This window comes from Chelonia mydas, chromosome 1 (genome assembly GCF_015237465.2).
Source record: "Chelonia mydas isolate rCheMyd1 chromosome 1, rCheMyd1.pri.v2, whole genome shotgun sequence".
Lineage (NCBI taxonomy): Eukaryota > Metazoa > Chordata > Testudines > Cheloniidae > Chelonia > Chelonia mydas.
In genome coordinates, this window is record NC_057849.1 from 204657210 (window position 1) to 204676695 (window position 19486).

Sequence of the window (19486 nt, forward strand, 5' to 3'; positions counted from 1 at the left end):
TCTACACCAGCATTTCCAAAAGAGACAAGGGGGAGAAGCATGAAGAACTAGGTGGGAGCCCAGATGGTGTATAAATTAAGATCTGTAGGCTTTAACAACACATGGTGGGGCTCCCGGAAGAGTGTGATTTGTTTCATTTTCTAGCATTCAAAAGTTTGGACAACACTGGTTCAGAGTGTGCACCAAGGAATGAGAAGTAACAGGGGCAGTGCATGGAGGCTTATCATCTTGTAAGGTTTAGAGCAGGGGAACCTAAACACCCTGAGCTGACTTGGGAACCACAGAACTCTCTCTGACTTTCCACTGACTTCAGGTTTGTTCTCTGGATCTCCAGAATAGCTACAATTGTATAAACAAAAGTCTTCCGTGAGAGTTTTAAGGAGCATTTTGTGCAGTAAGTGAGCAGCTGGAATGTCATTTTAGCTTTATTGAGTAAATGGAGCAAAGCCAAGAAGGGAACTGTCAGCTGTGCTGGGCACCCACCACTCCAGCTACGTCACTGGGAATTGCAGATGTTCAGCCCTTCTGAAAATCAGGCCCAAAATGTTAAAAATAATGCCTTTGCTCTTGGTGGATCCCAGCCTACAGAGGCCTGACTGGGATGTGGATTGCACATTCGTGCCTTGAGTGCAGGCACACAGAAAACAGACAGTTCGGGGATCTCCAGGCTGTTTTGCAAAGCCAGTTTGCCACAAGTGCACACTTTGTTTTCCGCTCTTGTTTCTTGCTGTAAGAACACAGAGTGCTGTAGAAATTGCAAACCAAGACAGCAGCCACTTGAATGAAAGCCAGAACTATGTGTTTGTTCGGTTAGAAGATATAGCACAAGCCTTGGAGTCAGCTAACACTAAAATATCACTCTGTTAAAAAAATAAGTATCTATAACTTCAGAAAAGTCTGTAAAACAGCAGCAACAGAATGAAAGTGACAATGTCCTAGTATGCCACACGTACTCAAGAGAAAACAGAGCCTGAGCTCATGGTTGCAGCTAACTCCATGCTATAGGTCAGTATCCCAGCTCTGAAAAGGGCTGAGAAAAAGCCTACCACCTGAAGTCAGGAAAACAAGACGGATGCTTGAGCATCCATGTCTGGCTATTATGGACATCCTGCTCAGAACTCACGACAGCCAAACTCATTCTGCTCTGGGGACAGCCCAGAATGCTGCCGTGCACGAAGGGTACAGCAATTAGTTCACAAAATGTATGACTCTAGAAGGAGGCCACACATTGAGGGAGATGGGCGATTGCATTCTAAACTGGGATATGGTAGCAACCAGCAGACGCTGGGATTACTAGATGACAGGAAGCAAATGTTCTTTACTTAGAACCTGTTGCATGTTTACACACAGGAGAAATGGCACTACTGTACATCTGACTGGGATGTACCTCTTGCCATGAAGTGGCTCAGGACCTAAATTCAAATACTTCTTGTGGCAGTGAATTATCCCCAGTGAGACTTACACAGGCAATTAATTTGAGGGGTGGTTCTGTATTTCAAACCAGTGGGATGGGAAAAGAGTAAACATCAGTGAGAGATTTGGTGTTTCTATTTTTGGGACTCTAGAATTCTGTCCTTGACCTTTCTCTGAAGAGACTGGCAGCCATTCCGTGCTTCTAATGGCCAGGAGAAGTATGGGTTGGCTGGGGTAGAGCCTGTTACTAAAAACTCCTGGTTTTTCCTCAGTCCCGCTTCGACACAGAGAGACTTACAAAACTAAGGCAATGAAGTGCAGGTTCAAACTAGGACTGGAAAAACGCAGTTTAAACCACAAAATATTAAAATGGAAAAGCATTAGCTCTTCAATTAGTCATTAATTTCTAATTAGAAAATTACATTTTGTGGCAGTAGTAAAAAGAATCAGTTTATTTTAATTTGAAGTAAACAATTACTTGAATCAGAATTATTTACTATATTCATTACTATGACTTTTTTCAGATTAATTTTTTTTTTACAAGTGCTGCAAATTACAGTAATTGAGTAATTAGTACTAAGATAAAAACTCTTGGCATTTGAGTGTTTTTCAAACTCTCTCTCTCTTCCTCCTCTTAAACTGAAGTTGCAATCTGGCGACAATCATTTGGATAACATTTGTTCCTAGAGTACACCATCAGAATTGCCATGACAAGGGAATGATTTTTGAATCTTTAAATTAATATCAAAGAGGAGTAAAGGAAATTTAGCATTAAGGTGGGATTCTCATCCCGTGAGTCAGTGGTTCTACCATTTTCTCTCTCCATGCATGGTTCTTGGTCTGTGCAGTAAGGCCACAGGCTTATGTGCTTTGTTGAACTGGGGACTAAAAATGGAAAAACTAAACGCTACTTTAGATGTACAAAATGGAGCAGATTGCAGGCAGGCCACTCAGGCCAAGATGGGACATTGCATACTGGGGGACACAGTGTTCTGCAGGACACTGATGTGCACCAAAGGTGAAGGTGGCCGTGGAGTTCATTCTAGTGCGCAGTGGGCTGCACTTTCCTGTCTCCATCCCATCCTGTAGTTCCTGTTCTGGCAATGTTCTCGTTAAAGAAAACTCATTTTCAGGGGCTTAAAACTCAGTTAAAGCATTAAAAAAAAAAAAAAACCTACCCTAAGCCTCTCTTTAAGCTGACATGAGGGGAATGAAGTACTGAGAGCCCAGAAAGGCTCAAATAATTAAAAATGTCACAGGAATCAAAGACAAAGGTGTTTCGTGGCTGGCTGCCTGGTAATAATACTTCCCTCTGCAGTGAACTGACATAGTTACAACAGGACTACTGTGAAGGCAGCATGTTCATCCTGCTGGTGTGAAGAGGGCAGAAGCACCTCAAGATGATCTACATCTAGCCCTTTCTCAGCTCGAGGGACAGTCACCCTGGGGAAAGGATCTTGGGAGCTGTGAAGAAGAAGATTAAAAAAGGAGGTGAGCAGAATCCTTTTTAGCTCTCAAGGTGCTGGGGCAGGGGTAAGAGATGATTTGCTTTTGAAGATTGAGTTTCTTTACATAAATATAGCCCACGATGGGGTACTTTGCCCTTTTGTTGTATTTTCAGAAAACAAAATGGAGACGCCTCCAAGATTTCAAACATGTTGGAAATTTGGCGCTGAGGTATGTGGAAATAAATGACTTACATGTAATACCCTGTTCTACCCACTGAGCCATGGTAGGCAGACCCAAAGGCCAACAGCATGAATCTTGTATATGCTTTTAATAGAATAAGCCATCTTCTATAAGGTTGTTTTATTGCCAGCTGACTGGAAAGGAAAGGCTTAAAATACGTAACCAACAATCTGATTGCAGCCTATGCATACAATATTGATTTAAGACACTTCTCTAGCAAGCTGTCAGCGAGAAAGGATGCATGGTACAGAGCTGCCCACTTAAGCAGAAAAATTGTAAGAAAGGAAATGTTTAGAAATTAAAGCAGCAAGTGAAACTCACTTTAAACAAACCCTACTGATGTTAACAGGAGTTATTTCTGAATGCACAGAATTCTATTCTACAGATGAGAAGAGAGTCTCAGTAATGGTAGACAAAAGTCAGGACACCTATGCTGTAAGTGAAGACTGAAGTGCTCTACCCCCTTAAGTCATGCTGTTGGGCCTAAACTCAGAACAGTGGGGTTGCTTCAGCCAGCAATGTCCACAGGAAATCATAGAAGTGTAGCACTGGAAGGGACCTTGAGAGGTCATCTAGTCCAGTCCCCTGCACTCAGGGCAGGACTATGTAATAACTAGACCAAATGTATGCAGGTAACACAGCCTTACTCACTAGAGTTATGCGGTATATAAAATCTCGTATACACCAATGTCTCATCTTCCATTGGTGTGTAATAGATTTTACCATGTTTCCAAAGAGAATCTCATGTTGGCTTTGCATTGGGGCAGTTTATGGCCCAGATAAAACTTAATAAACCAAATCTGAGGCAGTTTTGGTCTCTTGTCATACACCTCAAAAAAAACAAGGCAAGGCTTCAGATTTACAAAGCAGGATTTGTAAACATTGTCCAAATAATAAAAGTGAGAGTGAAGGAAAACCACAGGTTGCATGGACAAATGTAATGCAACGATACAAACTACTGTGTCTCACCTAAAGGGAACTGTGTCCCAGTGAATGTGATGCAGTCTGCCACATAAACCAGGATGGCCAATTTCTGTTGTTGTTATCTTTGTGGAAGTGGTAGAAAAGGATTGATATAAGGGATTGTGGCCTTTCCATATGACAGAGGATTGGTGATCAAGGGAAACAGGACACTTAGCAGTGACTTCCGTGCTCTGTGTCCATATCTTGTGTGGGGAACTAACAGCACAGTGCTGCCAATACATTACAAAAACAAATGCTTGGTAACTGTTCTCTGGGTGTGATTGTGCTTCACAGGTCTTTGGACTTTGTTATGAAGGGGGTAAATGAACAGGAGGCAAAGGTCTGAGAGGCACTGGGAATGGCTGCCAGTCTCGGCAAACTGATGCAGATTAGAAAATTCAGACAGGTACAGAAAAAATTTCAAATCCTGGAGCTGCTGGTGCAGTTACGTTGCTTTTTTGTTGTTGCTTTGCTCATGCCATCATCAAAAAAGAAAGAAAGAAAAAAAATGTCTTAGTCTCTGGAATACACCCCATCTGAGTAGGAGACAAGTGTGCAGTTTCTTGCAAAGGCCAGCAGCAGCAAACTCCAGCCCCTGGCAAGGAAGTCTATTGTTCCTTTGGCTGCTGGATTCTATATCTAATAACAGGCTCCACTCTGTTGTTTGGGTTCAAAGCACACAAGGTCTCTGCCCTGCAAATGCCCCAGTAGTGTGTTTTGGTCATGTATAAAAAGGAATTATTTCAGTGTTTACTTATCTACAGGTTGAAGAGCTTTGGGGGCAGAGGTTGTTTCTCATCCTGCGTCTTGACTCAGATTAACTAAATGTCTGTCTCCTCTCCAGCCTAAAGTCTCAAGTGGTCCATGTAAACAAAACACAGCTGAGTGCAGTCTCTCCTCCTCTTCCTGGAGCTATTTTTATCGATAAGCAGGATTTCCTGAAAGTGTGGTGTTGGCTAAATGTAAAACAGGCAAGGGATGAGCTTCTGTATTAAAAACCCAGTTGTCTAAAGGCAGGAGGTCATCATTGGAGAAAAGCAGATACAAATACCTGGACATCAAAAGAGAAAAACAGAGGTTTAAGGATGGCAAAAGCACAAGGTGTGGAGCCTGATACTGGCCCCAGGCTGGCCTGTGCCTGCACCCTCAACAGCCAGCTGCCCCAGACTCCTCCCCGCACCAGCTACTCAAACACCTACCTATCCCTCAGCACCCACCTGCCCCCAGGAATCCCCATGCCTCAAGAGCTCCATGTATCAGCAGCTCATGAATTCTATCCCCCTGGAGCCCCAGCAGCCCTCTATCCATTTACCCAGTCAAAGTCTTCCACCCAGCTATGCCCCCAGACATCCTTGAGCATCTACCCAGCCAGAGATAAAAATGTTTTGTGCATCTTCATGTCTTACTGTCATCAGTGCTCAGGGCAGGCTGTGTTCACTGTAAGCTTACATTTATCAGTATATGCAAACTATATGCACATATGCAATATATGCCATTATAGAATTTGTATGAACTGTCACATGAAGTGGCACAAAACTTGGCAGCTACGAAAACTCATCACTGCCCAATTTCTATATTCACAGACTAATTACAAACCGCAGCCATTGAGGAGACCCTATCACACTGTTTGGGAGTTTATGCCTCACCTTTAGGTACAGTAGAATGAAACAGGGCTCTCACAAGTTATACTTTCAGGTTTTAGCAGCAAGAGACATATCTGAGAAGTAACTAACATTAATATTTAATATATTGAAAGCTGGAGCTATTGAGGGGAAAATCTGCATACCCTACCAGAGATCACTTAGGAGCTGGTGAGGCAAGGTGCTCAGCCCAGGAGGATGTGCATATTTCTTTGAGGAGGATAGATCTACGGGTGCCACACAGCAAGGAAAGATTCTGACCATTCTCTCCTTTTGCTAACTCGGTTTTGCTGCCCCTCTCTCTAAATTGCCATATTGTCCCGTTTCCCCAGATCATCTCCTGAGCAGAGAGAGAGAATCAGCCTGTTGTGTGTGTTTTCTTCCTCGTCATTAATTTTATTTTACTGATTCATATACACTCATTTTCTTGATTCTAAGGGCATTTCTATACAGCAAATGAAGGTGTCATTTTACCTAGGTAGGCATATCTGCACTATCTTTAATCTAGCTAACAAGGGTAACAATAGCAGTAAAGATATAGCTGCACAGGCTCTGAATGGGCTAGCCTCCCCAATACAAGCCTACAGGGGACCTCCGTACGTCCTCGCCTTGCCTACCTGCACTGCAAATCACACCTTCATTTGCTGTACACACATACCCTAAGAGCGCAAGTCCCCTGAGGAGAGGCAGCAGCTTCAATTAGATCCAACTGGAGGAGTAGTGGCTCCTAGGAAACTGATTTCATATGACCCATTTTCCTATGAAGCCAGAGCAGAGGACTAGAGCTAAGCCTCTGGGAGCTGTGTAGAGACAGGTCTGGGCAGAGTGTGGTACAACCTCTGAGATCAGCTCCAAATGGAAACATCCTCAAGTCTTTGGGGAACTAGAAATACTTTGAGGCAATAACATTCTCTTTTTCTTTATTAATAAATGGTTAGTCATTTTATCTTATTCACTTCCAAAAAAAGTTTGCTAAATGTGGAGTTATTATTTAACATTTATATTGTAGTAGCAACCAGGTGAGCCCCCCATTTTTCTAGCAGCTGTACAAACATATAGAAAACTACAGTGTCCCACCCCTAAGAGTTTACAGCCCAACAGACAACACACAACAGTGGATGAGACAAGTAGGTCAGGGTGAGATGGGGGAGATAGGATAACATAAATAACAGAATGTGTGGAATTCTTAGGCAATCAGGAGCAGCAATCATAATGCCACCTGCCCATTACCATGGGGGAACTTTATCCAGGGAAGCAGTGACTCTGAAAAAGACCTGGGGGGTCATGGTAGATAATCTGTTGAAAATGAGCTCCCAGTGAGATGCTGTGGCCAAAAGAGAAAGTTAAGGGGGTGACGTGATGATAGATTATAAGTACCTACATGGTGATCAGAAATTTGACAATAGATGGCTTTTCAGTCTAGCTGACAAAGATATAACAAGATCCAGTGGTTGGAAGTTGAAGCTAGACAAACTTAGGCTAGAAATAAGAAGCACATTTTTACCAATGAGGGTAATTAACCACTGGAACAACTTACTAAGAATTTGCCATTGGAAATCTTTAAATCAAGACTGGATGTTTTTCTGATAGATCTGCTCTAGTTCAATCTGGAATTAATTTAGGGAAGTTCTATGGCCTGTGTTATACAGGAGGTCAAACCAGATGATCACAATGGTTCCTTCTGGCCTTGGAATCTATTAATCAGATTGTATTTTACTGTGTCCATTATGGAAGAGATGATTTCTGAGGAGGGACTTGGAGGAAGGTCAGATGGCGGCTTCATGGATTTTGACTGGGAACTTTTCCACATGTTAGGTGTAACATGGGAGAAAATACGGAATTGTTTGTCTGAGACATGGGGAACTGGGCTATCAAGGGTAACATCAATGATAAAGGCAAGAGTCAACCTTACTGTAAGATAAAAGGTTGGCTAGGCAGGGCAGACCTAGGTTGGGAAGGGCTTTGTGAGAATGCAACAAGAAGTTTGGAGTCTGATTGTAGTGGAAGAGGGTCAGCCAGAGGAAGGGGTGACAATCAGAGTGATGAGCCAGAAAGATTATTTTAGCAACAGCATTTGAGGGGATTTGAGGGGAGTGAAGCTACAGACATTAAGGGTAAGGGAGGAGGGGATTGCAGTAGTTGAGATGTGAGATGATCTGACCTTGGACAAGAGTTTGGGCAGCATGGGCACAGAAGAGAGGTTGGCTTTTAAAGATGTTATGCAGGAGGAAGTGGCTAGATTTAGACATAGTTTGGACATATGGACCAAAGGAAAGGGTTGAGTTAAAAGGTGATACCAAGGCTGAATGACAGGGAGAATGGCGGTACTGTCCAATTCATAGAGAAAGGTTGGGGAGAGCTGTGGAGTGAGGAGAAGAGCAAGGGGAGGAGATGGAAGGAAGAGGGCACAAAAGGAAAAAGAAAATGTATAGAAGAGGGTAGGCTGGAGCCATAGGAGAGAAGTGACTGGTCATGATAAGTAATCAGTTATGTACAACAAGCAGTTACATTGTGAGTAAATGAAACAAGAAATGAGACTCATGATGATTCAGTTCTGGAATCCAGAATCAGGATAAATCCAGCAGAGAAAAGCAATGGAGGAAGGATTCAATATGTAAATAATCAGTCAGTGACATGGACAGTCAAATAGGGAGCAGTCACTAGAACCCAGCATAGAGAGTGCTTGAGCCGCCCAATGAGTACCGCTGAGGGAAAATGTTTCTGACAGCCATGCGCTGGGCGCACAGACTTCAGGAGTGGAATGGACATGTGAAATCACTCGAAGAACAATTAGTTTTTAAAACCAAATATTTAGGATTAATAGTCATTTTGCCATTATTTTTCATAACAGAAAGTTTGTGATTTTTTTCTTCAGCCTTTCCTGACAAAGAAGACGTCTCCATCTCCCATTTTTCTTGACAGGAATGGTTGAAAAAGCACTAATAAATTTTTCAGGACATTTTCAAGGTTTTTATACCTCAAAAGTTTAAAAAATGTCAAAATTTCATTAAAATGTTTTGGTAACCAAAAAATTCCAACCAGCTTTAAAGCTGTTTGAAAACCCAAAATGTTTTACCAAACATTTTGTGTTAATTTTTCATTGAAAATTGAAGTTGACAAAAACTTTTGACAAAAATTCAATATTTAGGAAAATTCTACCAGCTCTAGTTCTTAATAAAAGTGAGACCAAAGGGCTGCACACACTTAAGGTGTCCTTTTCCAAAATGCCTACTGCCTCCAATTGTTACCAACAGGCGTGAAGCCAACCTGTCTGGACGGAAGATTATGGTCCCTTCTTGGGAGGTTGAGAGGAGCATTGTGAGGAGCAGATACACTGAGAAAGTGGACATTCTTTTTAAAGGCAGTGTGTGGCCTCGATCTCATTGAGAACAACAGGTGTGGCAGCCATTTTTAAAGCTCTCTGTGGAATTCTATGGAGTAGAACATTATTCTTCAACCTCTGCTGAAGGAGAAATTTCAGTCATGAAGAACAATGGCAAATAATGTCCATTAATCCTAAACATTTTTCAGTGGAGCCTATGCACAAGATTTCAGTGAGTTTTAACGACATAGGAAGTTTGAAGACTCTATACTGTTGGTTTAAGACCAAACCAATCAAACCAATTAATAGATTTAATTTTAAATTCTCTGAATATTCATTCTGTACTTAACAAGATGACACTGTATTTTTCATAAATATAAAAGATGCTTTAAGTGCAAAACTCAGCTCAGTCTTAACTATGGAGTGTTAGCAAAGCCTCCATAATATGTTGTTATCTCTATATAGATTCCTATCACGGCATCCATCATGGCAGTATCTCAGTACCATTGGTGTACTCTAGTACAGTAGTTGCTAGGTTCTTACTTGGGGAAAAAAGGTGGAAGAAGATCCATTACTTGGGACACTTAAAACCAGACTGGATGAAATACTGGAGAACAGACTGCATTACCCTCTGGAAGATGGACTAGATGTGCCCTAGTAGAACCATTTCTAGTTAATAAATTTGACTAAACAAAAATATTTAAAGATCTCTAAAATTTGAAAACATGCTGAATCTGGCTTCCAATTAAAAGTCATCCCCACTAAACAAACATTCTGCAGACAAAATACAGAAAAATACCCAATAACTTTGTGGTGGATTTTTGTACCATGCCATATTTTCCCATTCACAGTCCCCCCAGCTTGGGCATTGCAACATGCAAGCAGAGTAGATTCTGCAAGATCAATGCCCTGGGACTTGGTCATGTAAAACATGTTGATTCACTGCAGCTAAAATTAAATGATTGCCCAATGAATGGAATTTATTTAGAGGTGATAACCTCTCCTTTTCCCTGGCAGTTTGTGTTCTGACTAGAAATACAAGAAATCAAACTGAGGTCTTAAGAATAATAAGGTCACACTTCTGTTATTGGGGGATTTTTGCTATGGTTTCTCTGGACTGAAATGGGGAAACCAGGGGACTCCAAAATAAAAACAAAAAAGAGGAAAACACCCTGTGACAATCTGGAAATTAAAGTGTTAATACAATCTATTCTTTTAGGCACTGAGTAATCATAGAGTACCTGGCAGTGCCCCAGGCTATTTTATGGGAATATGCATAAAGAGAAATTTGCTTACTTCAGAGTTTCAGCAAGAAAAAAGCTCTGTTGTACATCGTCATATGCAGGAGATGAGGAATAGACATCCTTGACCCCCGAAAATCCACCACTGACTCGGCAGTACTTGTCAATAGCCTGTAGAGAGGAAGTAAGAACAGAAGAGGCATACTTTACTTGCACTTTAATATTTGAAAAGATACAACAAAGCAAGGATTGACCAATACTGACTGGAGAACACAGTAATATACTCTGCTAATGGTATTGAGAATTACAGCTGAAATAATGGGGGAAGAACAGTCATATCACTGGACTTTGTAGATAGGAGAGCTGGAGGAGTTTTAGAAACTTTGAGGTAGTTTGTCATGGGCTCCTTCAGAAGGTTATTAAGAGGGGGCAGAAGGGATTGTACGTATCACTGGGGGCTGTCTGCTGACCCGTACAGCCTCCTCCATCTCTCTTTGGACTCCCGTGTGATCTCTTCCTTTTCTACTTAAACTGAATTTTGAACTCAGCTGCCCTGATCTCAGCTGTCCCAGCAGGGCTCCTGGCCTTTGAAATGGTGCAATCCAAGACCCTGAGCACACAAATACAAAGAGGAATCATAGAATCACAGAAAATTAGGGTTGGAAGAGACCTCAGGAGGTCATCTAGTCCAACCCCCTTCTCAAAGCAGGAACAACCCCAACTAAATCATCCCAGCCAGGGTTTTGTGAGAGTTGGGTTGGTGGATCCCAAATCCTCAAGCCCTTGCATGTCATCCAAACTTGTCCACAGGTCAGCACCTAGCTCTCTCTACTTACTGCTGCAAAAAGCACAAAGGAAGAAAGGAGTGGAAAGAACACATTAGCTGTTCAAAGCACCCCTTGTATAAGCCTTGTTATTCTACTCACATCCTCATACTTCCGGCACATGAGAATGTCAGCCATTAAAATCAGCCCCAAAGAAATTACTCTGCAATGATTCACAGATTAGTTGAGCTTCCCTGCTGACTTGGTGGTGCCTCCCAGCAGACATGAGCTCTTCAAATAGGCTCACGCAGGGAAGGAGATGGCACAAAGATCAGAGAAAGTGTTTGGCTTCAGTTGCCTGTCATTATCAAACTACAGAACACAGCTACCTGGAGTTCAGTTATCTAAGATTTGGCCCATTAATCTGTATGAGTCTTTTCTCTACAGGTGATTGTAGGCCCGGATTTCTGCTAATTCTAATTTCTGTTTGTTGTGCTCAACAGATGCTGAGAGGAGTCGAAGCAGGGGAACAAATGCAGTGTAGAAACAGATGTCTCTATACACAAAGAAAATGAATTCAGACTAAATGAGCTACTCACAATCTATGCCTGAACCTTGGAGGGCTGGAAACAAAAGAGATTCTCCACTGGAAATTTGTGTTTGTGACTATCTGCAGATGCAATCAGGAAAACTAGCAGGGGAAGTTATATGGTTTCCCCTAAAACTGTAAGACTGTAGGTTAAAACTGTCCATATGTATGACTACAAAATCCAGCAATATCAGTCAAATAGAGGAATAAGTGTCATATAAAAGTCTAGGACTATTATAAAGAAACTTTAATTCATTCTGACTCTTAAAAATGAGGGTAGATGAGAGGGTGAGGAAGGGGAACACCAGGTCTCAGCATCACTGGCCTGTCTTTAAAATAGTCGCCTGGCCACAATGCATGCTAGTGTCTGTACGTTCTTCAGGAAGCAGCTCTATTCAAGATGACAGCAGCCACTGAAGACTTTTGGAGGCTGGACTGGGTCATACTGGCTCTTTCTGACAGATTTTAATTTCCAACAGTTATTAAAAATGCTGATAGCAACATAAATACTATAGATTAAAAACAATACTTCGCTTTTACAAAGTATGTTACAAACATTAGATACTTAATTCACACAGGACCACGATGAGCTGGCATTAAATGGCAAAAAAATTCATTAATGCAGAGATAAGGTTGCCCCGTGATAGTTTGTGACTTTCCAGACCGTCAAGTTCAGCAAAATTCAGACTTCTGAAAACGAGGTAATACATAGTTAAGGTAAATGCCTACACAAACTTAACTCTGCCTCCTGCAAGTGGACAATAGCCACTGAGAATTATCTGCATGCACTCAGTGGCATTCCTTGTTAGGTGTAGTGTACTGAATGGCTGGGGCAACTTGAAAGAGCAGTTATTGTGATATGAGATCTGGGAATTAATTAGAGGACCATTACAGAGCTGTGACGGTGATATAAAGAGATCTGGGCCTGAGTCCCCTCATGTGTTATTAAAGGAAGGATGTAAATGTGTACCTTGAGGTTCCAGTTGGCATCACTTCAATACACAATTGTGTAGGTTGTATCAGACTGCGCAACAAAATGGCAGATGAAATTCAATGTTGATAAATGCAAAGTAATGCACATTGGGAAACAATCCCAATTATACATACAAAATGAGGGGGTATAAATTAGTTGTTACCACTCAAGAAAGAGATCTTGGAGTTACTGTGGATAGTTTCCCTGAAAACATCTGCTCAGTGTGCAGCGAAAGTCAAAAAAGCAAACAGAATGTTAGGAACCATTAGGAAAGGGATAGATAATAAGACAGAAAATATCATGTTGCCTCTATATAAATCCATGGTACGTCCACATCTTGAATACTCTGTGCAGTTCTGGTTATCCCATCTCAAAAAAATACACTAGAATTGGAAAAAGTAGAGAAAAGGGCAACAAAAATGATGAGGAGTATGTAACAGCTTCTGTATGAGGAGAGATTAATAAAACTGGGACTTTTCAGCTTGGAAAAGAGGTGACTAAGGGGGGGATATGATAGAGGTCTACAAAATCATGAATCATGGGGAGAATGTGAATAGGGAAGTGTTATTTACCCCTTTACATAACACACGAACCAGAGGTGACCCAATAAAATTAATAGGCAGCAGGTTTAAAACTAAGACAATGAAGTACTGTTTCACAGAACGCACAGTTAACCCATGGTACTTATTGCCAGAGGATGTTGTGAAGGTCAAAAGTAGAACCAGGTTAAAAAAAGAATGAGGTAAGTTCCTGGGTGCTCCTAAACCTCTGAATGTTAGAAGCTGGGCCTGGACGACAGGGGATGGATCACCTGATGATTGCCCTGTGCTGTTCACTACCTCTGAAGCATCTGGCACCAGCCACTGTCAGAAGACAGGATTCGGGGCTAGATAAACCATTGGTCTGTCCCACTATGGCCATTCTTAAAAGATGGGCACAACAGGTGCCTTTTCTGCCTGGATGAACCACACTTTCCAAGCGGGTGATTTTCTTCTTCACTAAAACCAGAAAATTGTGGGATGTGAAGCTCAAGCTCCACCTCTTAGAACAATCTGTGAGAAAGGCATTGGACCCAGAAAATCTGGGTTCAAGAACCCCCAAAACCAACCAAACCTGTAAACTCAAAGTCTTGTCTCTCTCACCAACAGAAGTTGGTCCCATAAAAGATATTACCTCCCCCACCTTTTCTATATAATAAAATTGTCAAGGTTTTAGGGCACTGCAGAGGTCTTGTCATGGGTACTGTCAGCAGTGAGGTGAGATGTAAAAGGATATGATGACATTACATTTTAAAAAGTGTGGTATTCTGTTGGGGGAGTAGGCTCAGTGTTTGAGCGCAGGGCAAATGCAGGCAGTGCCTGTCCATTACAGTGAAAAGGCAGAGCGTGAGTGTTATGGTGGTTGCTCAAAAAGGGCAGTTTTAAGGTTGTGTGGGTATTTAACTTAACTTTAACTTAACTCTTTTCCTGTTTTTCAGAAGTTTGACCTTTGCTGAACTCACCATTCTGCAAGGGCACAAGCTATCACCAGGCAACCTTAACTCTGCATTAACAAAGATTACCATTTAATTTCTTAGGTTTTTTAAAATTGAAAAAGAAATGTTAGTTGGTAGGAGTTAGTGGTCATTTAGACAGGTGTAGTTCTCACCTATGTTTGCAGTTGATATGCTACTGCAGCTAGGTACTAATCAAAAGACCTCGTTTTTATATAGTGCTTTTCATCAGTAGATCTCAAAGAACTTCACAACATTATATCCCCACTTTTCATATGGGAAGCCGAGGCACAGAGCGATGAAGTGACCTGCCAAGGTCACCCAGCAGGCCAATGGCAGAGCTAGGAATAGTCTCAGTTCACTAGTCTTTCCACTAGGCCACACAGCTACTACGTGATTCCATTTTGCTATAGTGTAATAGGGATAATGGCCATACTTTGAAATGTTTGCAATGTGTAGTTGCTAAAAGGACCAATGAGAGAAATCTCGATGGTCTGTGTTCTAAAACCTTGACAATTTTATTATATAGAAAAGGTGGGGGAGGTAATATCTTTTATGGGACCAACTTCTGTTGGTGAGAGAGACAAGACTTTGAGTTTACAGGTTTGGTTGGTATGGGGGTTCTTGAACCCAGATTTTCTGGGTCCAATGCCATTCTGACAGATTGTTCTAAGAGGTGGAGCTGAGCTTCACATCCCACAATTTTCTGGTTTTAGTGGAGAAGAAAAGCACCTGCTTGGAAAGTGTGGTTCATCCAGGCAGAAAAGGCACCTGCTGTGCCCATCTTTAAGCAGGATTAGTTTGCATGATGGGTAGGGATTGAAGCCCACTGATTTTGAGTCTGCCATCTTATGATCCTGTATGTGGGGGGTGGGGTCTGTTTAGAGGGTGGAAGTTGTTCAGGGAGGTCTAATTGAAGGATTTCAATATGGACAAGGATTATTGAGTCCAAAAGGTTGAAGGTAAAGGGATGAAGATTGGTCTGAAGAATTTCAGAAGTTTAGATTAAGATAGACCATGATAGAGTTGCTAGCAGATAGGACACTGCTAGGTTCCATCTCACTGCCATGGGTGGTAAGAGGGAACTGAGGGAGAGTTGCGGCCGCCCACCCTTTATGCCCTTTTATGGGAGCCAGTGCAGCCCCAAAGGACAGTGCTAGCAAAAATAATCCAGTCACAGGCATAAAATGCATGTGCACTGACAGTGGGATCCACACTGACATATTTGAAGAGCATGTGAAGAAGCTGCCCTGAAAACTGGGGGAAGAGCTCAAGGAAGAGCTTGGTATCCTCTCACACAGAGAGGCACAGGAAAACACTGGGGGCTAAAACCTCCAAAGCTTGTCTCAGAGAAACCCTTACTGGGCCTGGGATTCTACTGATTAGAATAGGGCCTGGGTGTCATGGCTATTGGGCTCTACTGCCAACTCTGCCACTCACTTGTTGTGTAACCTTGAGCAGATCACCTAGCTATGCATCCATTTCTCCATTTGTTATACAGGAAAAATAATAGTAATCGCCACCACCAACACCACCAATCTATTTTACAGGGGCTGGTGATGACTAATAAATTATTGTTTGGAAATTGTTTGGGGTGAAAAGAGCTACAGAAGAACAAAGCAGAATAATGATATTGACTGAGCCAATCAGCAATTACCTGTGCTGCTTCCCAGCCCCACTGCCTGTACTTGGGATCATGTGTAAATCTCCACATATACCAATAGGTCTCGATCACCTCTGGTCTTAGAATGTAATATTTTTCATTCTGCCGCACTGCCACGGCCTCTAGGCCACCATCAAATTTGAACGCTTCAGGACCCAGCTTTAATGCTGCAAAGAGAAAAGAGAACAGGAATACTTTATTCCTTTCCAATCTTTGGGGGAGGGAGTTATACAAAGCATGCAAATAAATCAGAAACAAAATCTAGCTTTTCTTTGAACAGTCTCATAAATATTTCCTATTGTCAAGGCTTCTGACATTTCTAATGAATAATGTATTCAATCCCTGTGTTAAATCTACCTATCTTGACAGGAGAATAGTAGTCCTCTTAGAAACTAATAAAACACTAAGAATATAAGTATTTTAACACATTCAGTTATAAGGTAAAATTAAAGTGAGACAGATTGGTTCTTGCTATACATGAGAAAAATGGTCAGGAACATTTTTAACATTCTATTGATTTAATATGGCAGGATGGGAAAAGGCCTTAGAAGGTGAATTAGGAATCATCATCGCAGATAGTCTGTATTTCCATCTAGGCCAGTGGTGGGCAACCTGCAGCCCATGGTTCGCATGCAGCCCAGCAGGGTAAGCTGATTGCGGGCCATGAGACATTTTGCTGACGTTGACCGTCCATAGGCACAGCCCCCCACAACTCCCAGTGGCCACGGTTCGCCGTCAGACCATCCCTAGACCATCATTCTCCACCACTGATCTAGGATCTCTGGCAGTGCATTTAGGCCATTGAAGCTGAGGTGCTTTACAGATCAACTTATTTCCAAGGTTTATAACAAGGCAGTAAATATTCTGTTATATTTCAAAATCTGTGAACCCCAGGGGTGCACAATCTTTGCCATAAAGGAGGCCATAATGGCATCTTGCCAGGATTTGGAGGGCTGTGTTTCTTCAAAATAGAGTGCCTGCTGAAGTGCTAGCTTTCACACCAAGATGCAGCTACTGGAGACAACAGACCTCAGGATACCACACTGCACCTTGATCCAAATGGCAGAGCAGCAGGCTACATGACAGAATGCCCTGCTGTGCATATGACCTGTGGGCTACACTCTGTCTGCATCTGATGTGTAGGTAGGTTTTGCCAGAAAAGAATACAATATTTTTACATGTGCAGCAGACAAAATATAACTCAAACTTACTTCTTCCCCCATGCATAAGCATTATCATACATACAGTTTTAAATGACATGCCTACATAGTATTCATAGTATGATGTTCATTAAATCCTAAAGTACCTTGGTCATGTCATCCTCTTTTATTGGACACCCCAAGAATTTTCACCACAACTCTGACTATTCTGTTGGCAGCTGGGTGCCCAATGGGGGAAGGGTACAACAACACAAAGAGGTAATGCTTCTACAGAAAGGCTACCCCTTGATGTTCTGCTGCTGCAGAAGAAACACCATCACATCTGCTCTATTCTCTGCTTCTGAGAGGACTCTTGCAAGATGAGACTTTTGCTGCATGGAGCAGGTTGGCCCCTGTCTCGGATCAAGGGCACAGCGTCTGCAAATAGCTACTTCCATAACTTCTTTCTCTAGGCATCACAGGAGGAGAGGACATGTCTCCAAGGAACTGTTTCCTCTTATGGATCTAGATGTATAATACCTGCTCCGTCTACGACTCACATATAGAAACCGAATTACCCGAGCAGGAAGGATACGGAGCGTGGTGCTGTAGTGGCCACTGAAGCTGAGACCAGGGATCTGAAGGGAGTGCTTTCACTTTCAGGAAGAAGAATAGAGCAGGGAGTGCTTCTCCCGGCACTTGTATCTGGAATCAAGGCAACACATGGAATGCAGCACACTCTTATAATAAATGAGATGGCCTCAGTGTCAATCTGGCTGGACTTTTAATGCCTCTTTCATGAACTCTTCCAGGAGTTTGAACCACTGCTTCTACTCAAGGCATGGCAGAGGAGGAAAGACAATTTAAAGTGAGTATCCTTTTCAACAGCATCCTTCTTCCATGCAAAGAAACATCTGGTATTGGGGTCCATCATCGATATTTTACTATAGTCTAACACACTGTTCAAATCCAGATGTTTTATCTAGGTGTCCAGGAGATTGAGGGGCCTCAATCTAGGCAGTGGGGGCAAACAGAGAACAATTTTGGAAACACACAAGAGTGTAGAATTAAAGTATAACAGGACTGGCTCCTAAAGAGAGTTTAGCCAAGTGAAGGTGATTTCCATGGGAGCTGTGGGAGTTCAACACTGTTAAAATTAGGGCACTTATTCATGTGCTTAAGTATGGATTTAGGAACCTAACTCTTGAGACTTTAGTCCTAATTTTGCTTAGAAACTAACTATCTAGTGAAAAGGAAAGAAAGAGCAGGAAAACCAAATGTTTTCTTGTTTTCAATGTTGCTTTCTGACCTCTAATATAAAAACGGAGGAAGAGACCCTCAGTAGTTTGTAGCTGCAGAACCAGTCCCTCAGTATATAGTGTCATTTTACATTTCCTAGGAGAACAACTATCACATCTTTCCCACATTTCCTTTGTCTGTTTATCTGATTATAGCCAGTCTTGGAACAGGGCCAGTACCTGCTCTTACTTTGGCCCCACCTTGTCTGAAGTCATATTCATGAATCAATTACTTATGCAGTTTGTGTTATTGGGAATGGCAGGAATTACCACTATGGATAAAACCAACTAATCCAGTATCCAAGTCACTGACAGTTACCATAATCAGAAGCTTCAGAGGAAGATGCAAGAAATGTCCTCATGGACAACTGTAGAATAAACAGCCCACAGACAGTTTCTAAACTCTGTCAGTTAATGGCTGGGGTATGTTCTTAAGTATAAAGGTCTATGTCCTTTATTAAATAAAACCCCTATATAACACAAATCTGGGTGTTCTCAGTATCCATATGTGTCTACCCGTTTTTGGAATCTTGCTAAGCTCTTAATTTCTATAGTATCCTTGAGACAGTGCATTCTGCCGGTTGATTTATCAGGTTTCAGTTTGTTGCCTTTCCAATTTCATTGACTGTCCTCTTGTGTTATTTGAATAGATAAAAAGGAGTGGTCAAAATACCCTCTCTTCACAATACCATTCTTTTTTTATATACCTCTATCATGTCCCTTATTAGTCTCACTATACTAAATAGAACAATATTATGCCCCAAGTCACACTGGCGTAAATCTGGAGTAAGATCACTAAAGTCAACTGAGTTACTTTGGATTAACAGTAGTGTAATAATAGAGCTTGGCCTCCAAAGTTTTCACTCATCACATAGAAACTTCTCCAGGCCCCATACCGTTTTTGTTGGTTGAATCGATTGCCTTTATTTACTTATATCTTTGATGAGATGGAGTGACAGGAAATGAACACAGTATTGCAGACGATGGTGTCCTGTGATTTATATGATGACATTATTATAAGGGAAGTTGGTAGTGACCCATCCACCCTTTTACAATTCCTAACACTTTCTATTATAAAGGATTCTTGCCATAATTTCTTTGAGGAAATTCTCATCCCTCCATTGTTTGTAACAGCCTTTGATATTTGGCAGGGAAATGTCCTCAGGATACAGAAAGAAAATTTCTTATGAAAATTCCATTCAACTTTTGCTGAGAAATGTCAAAAGAATAGAATGTGATTTCTCTTTTCTCAAATGCATTCTTCAAAGCAGTCGCAGCTGCCCTGCACGGGTGTGATGAA

General features: G+C 41.8%; 1 protein-coding gene across 5 annotated transcripts in view; it reads right to left on the bottom strand.

Moving 5' to 3' along the window:
- Window positions 1–234: 234 nt before the first annotated feature.
- Window positions 235–19486, bottom strand: part of MAN1A2 (mannosidase alpha class 1A member 2) — a 306596-nt gene continuing 287344 nt past the window's right edge. For all 5 annotated transcript variants that reach the window (XM_043540993.1, XM_037910300.2, XM_043541368.1 and 2 more), the window contains 3 exons: window positions 15744–15916; window positions 10324–10439; window positions 235–5116 (listed from right to left, as the gene is read on the bottom strand). In XM_043540993.1, coding sequence (XP_043396928.1) covers window positions 4984–5116; window positions 10324–10439; window positions 15744–15916 — 422 coding nt within the window. In that variant the 3' untranslated portion in view covers window positions 235–4983. The remainder of the gene's footprint in view (window positions 5117–10323; window positions 10440–15743; window positions 15917–19486) is intronic.